This window comes from Pelmatolapia mariae, linkage group LG5, assembly GCF_036321145.2.
Source record: "Pelmatolapia mariae isolate MD_Pm_ZW linkage group LG5, Pm_UMD_F_2, whole genome shotgun sequence".
Taxonomy (NCBI): Eukaryota; Metazoa; Chordata; class Actinopteri; order Cichliformes; family Cichlidae; genus Pelmatolapia; species Pelmatolapia mariae.
In genome coordinates, this window is record NC_086231.1 from 5,454,132 (window position 1) to 5,465,613 (window position 11,482).

At 39.4% G+C, this 11,482-nt stretch overlaps 1 protein-coding gene across 1 annotated transcript; it reads right to left on the reverse strand.

Moving 5' to 3' along the window:
* Window positions 1–526: 526 nt before the first annotated feature.
* On the reverse strand, window positions 527–9,223 carry LOC134627392 (cytochrome c oxidase subunit NDUFA4). The gene is made up of 4 exons (XM_063473432.1): window positions 9,002–9,223; window positions 5,737–5,822; window positions 3,378–3,441; window positions 527–713 (listed from the first exon to the last, which is right to left on the reverse strand). The coding sequence occupies exons 1-4, from the start codon at window positions 9,041–9,043 to the stop codon at window positions 657–659; spliced, it is 249 nt and encodes an 82-aa protein (XP_063329502.1). The 5' UTR covers window positions 9,044–9,223; the 3' UTR covers window positions 527–656.
* Window positions 9,224–11,482: the final 2,259 nt, after the last annotated feature.

Genomic DNA, 11,482 nt, shown 5'->3' on the forward strand with positions numbered 1-11,482 from the left:
CATTGTTTCTCATCTATGAAACCCTGGTGCATAATTAAGTGTATCTTAAATTGCTCATCAGTTTATTATTATTTTTATTGTTATTATTATTATTATAAATAATTCTTGTTGCCATCATAAGGTCTTTGTTTGACAGAAGCTCCCTATTGATGTTATTCGCGTGTGTGTTTTAAGTAGTAGGAAGTTGCTGATCCTGTGTTTTTTGGCGTGTTATTCCATTTCACATATCAACATTGCAAATTTTGATATGTGCAGCTTTAAGAAAATAGGCTGGATCACTTCCAGCCTTAGAGATGATTTTCAGAGTAAGACCCTGACCTTTGACCTCCTGGTTAAAGTGCTCATACAAGAAAGAAAAATTATGAAACTATCACAGATTGATTCGTGCTAATTATTTAAGCCGTTTAAGAAGAAAAAACTTAATGTTTATATTTAAAGTCCACTGAAAGATTTTTTTTTTAATGCTGTGTATGTCAGTTGGACAAACCAACACTTTTTATGACAACACTAAAAATCTAGTCATCTGTCTCATGTGATCTTTGTTTATTTTTGTTCACAGTGTATATTAGAGAGCATCAGAAAGAAGTTTCACATCAGTGAGATAACAGCAGGAGGTCCTGCTAAACTTGGTGCCCCCGGAGTTGCCTGGAGGACCTTTAGAAGTCAGGTCCCTCTTTCTTCAGGTTCTTGTAGTCTGTGTTGATGGCCACAAACTGCGGAAGGAAGGAGGAATACATTTAAATCTGTTTTGCTTAAATTAAATTCATCAGTGTCGTCTTTAGGATAGCATTTTACAAAAAAAGAGGGGAATATAAAAGCCAAATAAAGCCTAGAGGTTTTTGCCCTCTAGTATAAACAAACACTACCATGTACTGTGACCTCTGTCTATTTTTTTTCTTATATTTTCATTCCATTGATGCTTTTAGGACAACAGTTTGCTGTAGGGGTTGGCAGATTATTGCCCTGGCCAAATCATTTTGCTTTAAGTTTTTAAGCCGAGTTCCACATAAAATAAATCAACTTAAAGGCATGGTTCTTTGAGAGGTGGGTATATCACAGCCAATCTGTGCTCTTGAGAAACATGTCTCTCCATTCCACTGTCCAATCAGTGTGCTGTGTAACCAATGAACACTGCAGGTTACTTCACAGATAAGCTCTGTGAAGCAGTTCTGGTGAGTGATCAGAACGTTGTTTCAAGGGAAAGGTAGAAGATATGTTTGTTTTGTTTTTATTTTTTTAGTTAAGGGTGTGAAACTCCCTTGACTTTCGTTCATGGGCTACATGCACCCCAACCATTGTATAAGAGCATATACAAGTATGGAGAAGTGAAAGTGTGTTCTGAAAGTGTTCACATTTTATGAACATCCACTTAGAAAACAGATATAAGACACATTTTTCCACTTTCAGTCACTGCATATTCCTGTAAACAAAAAACGCTGTCATTGTTGTTTGGATTTTTCTTCTACTTTCGACTGCTTCCTTTAGGGTTTGCTACAGTGAAGCATCTGCCTCCATCTCACAACATCTTTAGCATCCTCCTCTGTCACACCAATCCTCTGCTCTTCATTACATCCATGAATCTTCAATCTTCTCTGTGATCTTTCTTTTTCTCCTGACTCAAAGCTCCGTCTTCAGTATCCTTTGTCTAATATACCCACCATCACCTCTCTGCATGTTCAAACCATCTCAGCCTTGGCTCTCTGATTTTTGTCTCCAAACCACTCATCCTGAGCTGTCCCTCTGATGTGCTCACGTCTAATCTTGTCAAACCTCCCATCTCCAGTTTGGTCTCCTGTCTCTTTGTTAGTTACTCCATCTCCATCGCCAAACCTTGCCTTTCACTTCTGCTGTCCTTCTGTACCAAATCCCACCCTTATGCTCTTCTCCACCCACTCCACTCCATCTGCACTCTCTTCTTCACCTCTCTTGTCTGCTGTCCCTTGCTTTGGATGGTTGACCACAGGTATTTAAACTCATGCACCTTCACTACATCTGCTCCTTGCATTTTCAGTGTTACACCTGTTTCCTTCTCATTCTCACACGTATTCTATCTTGCATCTTCTGACTTTAATTCCTCTTGTTTCCAGAGCATACCTCCACATCTCCAGACTCTCTTCCAGCTGCTCCCTACCCTCACTACAATCATGAGGTCATCTGTAAACATCATAGTTCATGGGAACTCCGACCTGACCTCATCTGTCAACCTGTCCATCACCACTGCAAACAAAAATGAGCTAAGAGCCAGTAACTAATGTAATCCCACCCCCTAATTCCTGCTGTGAAGCCATCTGTCACTACCACATATCTCACCACTATCTTTCTTTCCTCATACACATCCTGCACAGCCTTTTTGTCTCTGCATGATCTGGCAAACGTGGCTAATGTAGTATAAGAAGACTATAAAATAGACTGTGCAGCGAGGCCTTTTCCTCAGATAAAATAAACAGTTCTGGAAACATAATCCGTTCTTAACAACTTCGTCCAGAATAAAAAAAAGTTTGCAGTTTGTAAATACCATTAAAATTTTGTGTTGTTCACTGAACACCAAAATGTTCATTCACTGCAAATTGATTAAAATTCCCAATATCAGTTATCATTCTCTGGATTATTAACTGCTACTGGCGTTGGCCCTGATAAAACTAATCAGTCGACCCTTAGTTTGCATATGCCATGGATAATAAATACTGTGCGAGTGCATGTGTGTGTCCTGCACGCTTCTCAGACCTCCAGCCGTGAAATCACTGGCAGTGATTATTTTCTCCACATGTATTTTTCTTGATTGGTCTGCCACTAAAACCCTCACCTCCCCCCTCGTCCCTTCCCTCCTTCTCACTTCACCCTCCTCATTATGATCATTGTTTGGACTTCAGTAGAATTTCGATGTGAGACCTTTGCCTTCCTATCGAGAATTAAACATGCCATGTCCTGACCTTTTGTCTGCAGGGACTTTCATTCCACTAGCATGCAACGCAGCCTTCAAGCCCCAAGAAAACACTCTTTTCTCTGAAAAATATCATCCAAATGTTCTTTAGTGGGTCCTGTCAAGTGGCTGTTTTTCTGCTTTATTTTGGGTCAGTTTTGTTTATATTTTCATTAGTTTGTCTGGAGCTCTGGCCTTGTTCAAGAGGTAAGGCAAATTATTACCAACCACTAAAAGCTCCTGGTTCCATCTGCTTTAATTTGTTATTGAGAGACCCTAATGCATATTTGACATTTTGCCAGAACTGATTTGTCAGAATCTATTTTGGTCATTTTTAAGCTGATGATAAATGTGAGATTTTCAGTGAATGAGTGAAACAATTCCATTCTTGTCTAGATTACTATTCTGGCATGATTGGTGCAAAGGTGGTCTTGGTGTGTGATGGGATTATAGTCACCTTGTATTGGTAGGTTGGGTCGAGCTTGCTCCAGGGCTCCGGGTTGTTGTTCTTATCCCAGAGGCTGCAAATGTGCAGAGATTCATGGCATGCAGGATAAAGAGGAGCAGGACAAAGGAGAACAAAGACAGAACATAAGCATAAAGTAAGGCAGGTACAGAGAAAAAGACTTAAACAAGGGTAACAGACCATGATGCAACAAATAACAAGGGAAAGAAAGACAGAGCAACAGAAGGACGGAGACAAAAGGAGATAAATATGTGGATGCCGAATGGAGACAGAAGTTGGGGGGAGAAGAGAGAGTGATTATGAGATAAGGTGAACTCATCCCAGTGACTTGGCAGTTCTCCTCTGTTCATTAACCAAAGTCTGGATTTCACAGCACTCCTCTGTGACTGTCCATCCCTCCTCCTCCTCCCCTCCGGCAACACGTCACACCGCCAAAGCACAAACAAAGAGACAGAGAGACCGATGGCAGAGAAAGCATATCTCCCCTCCTCGCTTTCCATTACCACCAACAGTAGTGTCTGCAGCTGGTGATGAGGTCAGGCTTTATGGCTGACCCTCAGAACAAGTGGGTTTGTGTAGCTCAAAGTAGGACACGAGCAGTGAACATTTACTGTATGTGAGCGGTCACCGAGTTCAGTGCGGTTAGTGCAGTTCTAAAGTGTGACAGTTTAATGCTGCTACCTGATTAAATTGTCTTATTTTTAGCGTTTACGCTTTGTTTTGATACTCGTATTGAAATCAGTGCATACTTACAGTTCTGTGGCAGTGTTTTCAGCACCACAGGGCAAAATATCCTTTTGATTTTAGAGTTGGAAATAAACACAAGCCATCCAGCAAATAGGCATTAACCATACAAAGTCGGTGCTTAAGAACTTGCTTTTTGGCAAATGCTCTTTTGTATTCAGCTGAGAGAGTTTGTAGTCTTGATTAAGGTAATTTCAGACAATTTTGTTCAATCACTTCAAGTTCTAAGATACTTTAAACTTGCATGGATAGCATGTTTGAACATGTGTGGGTGGATTTTAATGATGCTGCAGTGAGGAGAACTTCTGTTTTGTTTAATAGGCCATGTTGTGTCGTGAACTCTGCTTTGGATTATTGTCTTATAGAAGCTTTTACTGGATCGGTGGAGGCTTGAGTGAGTCCTTTTATCTTGAAAGTTTAATTGTCTAAGACTCATGTTAGAAGGAACTGGGCAGTTAGAGTTGAATTTGGGTATTTTGTGGCTGTGACTAAGTGAAAGAATAATATCTCTGGTCTTTGAACTTTGTTAATTTAGAGGCTGCATGAGGAGGGGCTCTTTAGGTCTGTTGGCTTACAGGTTTCATAGTTGTTAAAACCAAAGTAATTCCAAGTTTGACCAGCTCTCCAATGGTTGCGAGCTGATGGTGACTAGATGGAAAAGTCAAAACTCCAACAACACTGGTCGTATGTAGAACAACTGTTTTACCTGACCAACAGATGGCTTGTGTCCTTCATCAGGCTTGAAGATGACTCTGATCCTGATATTTTAATCCACTATTCCTTCCAGCTGTGGAGTGTTTCCTATGTGACACACATTATTTGTTTTATTTGTCTACCCTTCAGACACTGATTTTTGTAATGATCATGTGGGATTTATTAGATTTTGGACTGTGAAAATTAAAAGCATGAAGACATTGTCAATCGTAGTTTGGCTTCAACAAGTAGCTGAGACGGGAGTAAATTTCAGCTACTGAATCGTTTGTCATGAAATTTGGAGAAGCATGGGCAAAGATGGTACCTGCTAAATGTTGTTTCTGATCTTTTATCACTTTATTTCAAATTGTGATATGGAACATTGGCTTTGGTAGAAGATGGACTCTGAGTGTCTGACTATGTCGCAGTAATTTGGGCCTAATTTTCAGATCCTTGGTGGTTAAGAACCTCTTTGTTGTTTTCGCCACAATTTTTACCAATTTTTGAATACTTAGCTGACTGAATTATTCTCGACCTTTTTAGGGGTCTTATCAAATCCATAATGACTTTAAGAGAGTTCAGCAGCAGAAAGTAGTAGCGAATTAACATTTAAAGAGAAGCAGGGGTTAAATTTGGTTCTTTTTACTTTAGAAATTAACACATCTATACAAGTGACATTGATAGCATTTTATGTGTTCCATCCACTTGCTGAAAATAGAGTATGTCATGTCAGCAGAGACCCAGATCAAAACTGGGACCAGCTATTAAAACCAAACTGTCCAGGCAGTTGTTATAAATGATGAAATTGATATCAAGCTTTAATCAGCCAACGTTTCAAAACCTGTAAACTCACATTAGCAACAGCAAAGTGGAAGAATCCTACGGTGTGCAGACAAACAATATGAAAACTTACGTGACATGCGGCCCTCTTGCCAGACGGATCAGGTAGAGAGCGGCCCCTGTGATGCCCAGAGTCATGAAGAAAAATTGAGGGATTAACTGAGGAAAGGACAGTAGAGGAGAGGAGGGATGCATTAGTCCCAGAGCACAGAGACAGAAGGTGGTAAACAAACACATTCCATCAAGTGGTTGGCTGTGATATGTACCATGAACATACGCCCGTGTGAAATACACACACATATACTGGTAGTTGTTATTCCTGTTTTTCCTCTCCCTGCCCTCCTCCATATGCATGAGACCCAGGCCATGTGTGAGGCAGCTCACTGTCAGCCTGGGTTGAACGGGCAAGGACGCAGTGAAAGAGAGAGCTGCCGCGTCTGTGTGTGCCAGCCTCTCCTCCTATAACGCTATACCTGTCACAGTGAGCGACAGCAACACACACACACACTGAGGCGGAGGCACACCTAACGCATACACTCACACAAATGTGCACAAAAATGAGCTTACACACCCAGTGGGTGCTCTCAGACGCACAGTCATGAATGTGTTTATGCAGACACATTTATCTGATATCCTGAGAGGTGATGATGATGGGATTTAAAAATTTAAAAAGTACATTAAGGGGAAGGGGGGAAAATGTGATGTCATCCTAAACACCCAAAGCTTAGGTGTGACAATCCTTTCACCATGGAACATCTATTTATCAACACTACATAGGCATAAATTTCCTGTCTATTTTACCGTTTGATACTGTGTATACAAGATGGAAAGGGAGAGTCACACCACTGGCGAACAGCTGTTCGCAGCCCACACAGATCTAGTCAAGCTGTAGAGAGATGACAGTTTGATCAGGTTGAACTGAAGGATGTCTCTGCTCAGCTGTATCTCGACATCTGTCTTCTGTCTGATTGCGTTGCCACTTGCCTTGTTGTTGATTAGGAGAAAGTCTGGTGATGATAAAACTTTGATATTTTCTACCTTAAAGCATAGACTATATGATAGATAGACTTGGGAAGTTATTGCAGAAGTGCTTTTAAAAGGGCTTTAGTTAGCAGGATTTGACAGTTCTGGTTTCAAAATGAAGTGCAGTTGTATAAAAGTCTGAGAAAACAAATCCAGTGCTGACTCGATTTGTGATCTCAGTAAAGACTTTCATGGTTTCAGGTACTAGTTTTAAGTTTTAAATCCAAATATCAGTAGAACTGATACCAAAGCCGGCAGCCGGTATCGTATTGATATTTTCTTTCTATCCTGCAAGTCCAGTATGTATCTCACAGAACTGTAAAAAATAAATCTTTCTGAAATGAAAAACTATACCTATGCACTATGAAAAATGTCACAAAAAATATTTTGTGTTGACTGTCACGCCTATTTTGTTTACAGCCTATAGAACATTTAAAGAACAGAAGACGGCCACATTAAAATTCCAGGTCTCCAAAAAAAAAAGTTTTAAATACATGAAAAGCTGAAAGGTGTTTTGTTGTATCAACTAATTATTGCGGAAAGCAAAAATCACAGTGATTTAGTGGTCATTAAAGTGTGTTCAGCATTTGCAAATTGATGATGATTCATCTCATAAATCATGACACACTGCTCTCCCCTACATAAGCTGCCTTTATAGGTTAAAAGTATTGGTGTCATTAAAAATCAGGAGTGACATCACCGTGGCTACGCTCTCGTTTTCATTCAGAGCATTTTATAGACTTTTGGTCCTCATGTCCATGAGTCAAAATGAAATTTGAATAGTTTTGCAGCCAGCAGTTAGTTAATACAAATGGTAATCTGCAGATTATTTTCCTGCTTGTGTTATTAATATTTTTGTCTTAATTAATGTTAAATATCACCCAGAATCCAAGGTGCCAATTAACCAAATATCATAATAATTAAGAAATTATGCACTAACATGAAACTAGTCGTCTGCAAGCGTTATCAATTAAGATTAAATGATTTCTCACCTTTCTTTGTAATCCTTGTCAACACGTTGTCAAATGTGCTTCATCATAATTTTCTTCATATTTCTTGTTTGATCATCAATAGCCTGAAACCTAAAGATGCTGATTTGCATTTGTAAGCTAACGAGCTGAAACCAGTGAGTCTTTACAGTTTTTTTTGTTTTTTGTTTTTTTTTTTCACAACTGAGCGTCAGTAGGATTGTAGTCTGTTTTAGTTGATGAGTAGATGAAAACAGACTTTTTTCTTGTGTATCTAGAACATGTTGTCTTACTCGTGTACTGCACAGTGTGCCCACGCTGCATGTTTTTTGTTTGCTTTTTCTCCAAGTAAGATCTCGATGAACTTGGCATAACCTTGAAAAAAGGTTCACGTTGTGCGCTGCACACACACTGTATCTTACTGCAGATGCCTCGCTTAGATCATCACTGAAGCGGCAGCACATATAAACACAAACAAAGCAGGTCAGCTTTGATCGCTGACACTCAAACAAACACCAAGAAAATAATGAAGACTGTCGTGTGCCGGGAGCTGTCCAATCCCCGGTGCTGATCTCTTCATGTCGAGCCACGCAGCAGAGGGTTTCACCTTTCACCATCAGCCTGACCGATATAGGAAATGTTTTATGCTCGCTGGGGTTCGATACTGACGCTGCCCTTATTACTTTTCTGGTGCACTGCCAAGCCAGCAACGTCAATCCTCAAATTTGGGTCAGCCCAGCACAGCTTTGAAGCAGAAAAAAAAGACAGCTTCTGTGTCTTTCTTCTGCTTTCATTTTATTATGTTGGTAAAGCAAATTAAGATGCCAGCGTAATTATACACTGCCACAGTACTTGTTTCAAACAAGTCAATCAGGAAAGGAGTTATAATTGTCGTAACAAAAGAATCCAGACTTTAAGGTCCACTTATTAGTTTTCTGAAGCTTTCTGTAATCACTGAGCTGTCATCGTGAAATTGAAAGGGACTCAGTTACTAATTAATAACATTAGTATTTCTTGTAGACAGTATTTTACTGCATTTTTAAGACATAAGTTGTAGTTGCAAATTGGTATTTTAGTGCCACGCTTTAAGCTGCACAGTAACATATTGCTCTTAGCGGCGTCGAGCCAGTGTTGCACATTTTTCATGCCATTTATACGGTTGACTTCAAACGTATCTTCTTTTATCATTCTTCGCTGTCATGTTTTCAGTTTTGTGTCTCTTTTTCAGTGACTTGGAGTTTAGAAGTGCAACTGTTAGCAAACACCAGTCTAAAATTACAGTCAGCTGTTTAGGCCTTGTTTATAAATCTCTGACTATATAAAGGACAAAAGAATGACGGAACCTACCCCTGGATGTTTCTTCGCATGTTGAAACATGGTTTTAATCATCTTTATAAGTCTTCCACAAACAAATCCACCAAAAAAAAAAAGAAAAACTGACAGTTAAAGGCTGATGAAGATATCCATATGAGACTCTCTCTCTGCAGATTATTACAAAGAGGTGCTTGCTAGCTTAAGTACAGTATGTTGGCCAGTGTGGCGAAACCTGTTGCCAGTCTATCCCGTCTCTCCACCCCCCCCTCCCTCATGTTGGATAAATGAGAGGGTCAGAGGCGAGTGGGAGGAGGGGAGCAGAGCGGGAGAGACAGTCCTAATCCACATAATGACATCTGTTGAGGACACTGTATGTTTCCACTGAGGCTCACTGAGTACTCTGTGTCCTAAAGTGTTTTGTTGTACAACAACAAAACTGCAGATTCTGAACACTTTTTTTTTTTTTTTTGATGCAACAGATATAGACATTTACCCAGACATTTCCTCCTGAAGGTGCAGCAGTAGTGCTGCTATAATGGATTCATGTTTAGACAGCACACCAACAATACAGCCATTGTGCTGGCTAGTTTCACAATATATTGTCATTTCTGAAATGATGAGCCACTATTTTTATGGGTAGCCATTACTCTTAAACTGTAAAATCATCCCTCAGTGGCCATAAAATTGTGCTGCTTTTGCAGAGCACCTTGTTCTGTGCGAAGAGGAGAGAAGAAACAGCAGAATCCAACACGTCCCTCGGGTCGAGACCTTTGTCCCAGACATGATAATGGCAATTGATTAGTCGGCGATGCAGCACTTGCAGACCTTACAGGTTTCCTAACAGCATTTTCCGACCTAATTTAATTAACATCAAAATGCTATGCACTGCAAAATGTACAGGTCATTACAATTGCCTACTTAAGGTGCTATTTATCATGCGATACAGCAAAGTGGTTGCATTTTAAGCCACATTAGTGTCATCATTGTAATGCCAGACTAATATGTTGGTCAGTGGATCTACCGCTATGGTCCATAAAGAAGCATCTCGGCACTGTTTTATATCAGTTATAACTTAGACCACCCTCATGAGGTTGGTTTGAGATGTCCAGATAATTAATTTTTTGATTTCAGTGAAATTTAATAGAAACATTCATAATTGCCAGATGATTTACTTTGAAATAGTGTTTCTGGTCAACACAGATTTGAAAGGACAAGCATGAGTTTTTGTTCGGATGTTAACAGTAGGCCTGGATCCACATTAGTTCATTCAGGCCTAAAAGGTAGCTTTCCAAAACACAGGTTAATTGCTGATTACTAAAACCTGGACTACGGAGTTCTGGACTTAACCTCCTAAGACCCGAACTCTTCCACGGCATGCATTTTTAATTTGTCTTTGATATTTGGGCTGATTGGGACCTGATGGATGTAAAAACAAAGAATTGCCAGATTTTTTTACCTAATTTTTGTTTCTAAGAAAAATGAGAGCCACATATGAGGATATTCATATAAAATTTCGATAGAACAGTAGCAGTATAATGTCCTCGTAAGTGGATATCAGGCCCTTGTAGAGCAAAATTGAGTATTTTGGTCTAAATAACCCAAAATGTGATGTCCACATATGTGGACGCCAGGTCCTAGGAGGTTAAAACCACCTGTGCTAATCTGAATGAGCTGGACTGAGGCTGGACCGAGTTCCACTCTAAAAGCTTAAAACCATTTGGAACAGAAAAGGCAATGAAAACGATGGCAGCAGATAAGAGACTGCTCTGAAAAAACTATAGAAATCTATAGAAGAATACGTTGATTTCAGGTAACATTTGTTGGCTTCCTCTTGTTACTTTTTTGTAAAATCACTGAGATGACATGATAGTAGAGGTTCTGCAAATATGTTGAGGAAGAATATAACGATGAATTTAAAAAAAACTGCTGCTGATTTATCAAGAGTCTAAAACGGATGAAGGACCTACAAATAAAGACAGAGAATCAGCAGCCTTGAAGAACATGCCAGGTGATGACTATCAGATCAGGCATCATATGCACTTACACTAAGTATATGAAAACTTTCAACTTTTAAAATAGAAAAAGAAAATGCTAACTTTCAGTTGCTTCTGTGTCATCTGATATGAAATATGTTCTACTTTTAACTAATTCTACAAAATCATCTCTGTATGCAACTCATTAATACATCTGGATTATTAGACTACTGCCGCGGGAGTTTGGCATCCACACTGCTGAAGGTAAAACAGCTGTTGTGATAATGACAATGCAGCATCTTTAACGAATAAGAACTCATTTAATCAAATTGCATAAAAATGTCTCGCTTCTGTCAGGAAGAGTTTTTCTGGCTGGTGATGCTCACTGATTGTCATTAATATAGTTCAAGTAACTCATTGATCTTCTTTGACAAATGACGTTAATCTAAAATTAAACGTAACTCCTGGAGGTTTAATTTAGTCCTGGAGTAGCTCCAATCTTTCTTCAGGAAATCTGTTTAAATAATCCAGGACTAGGTTA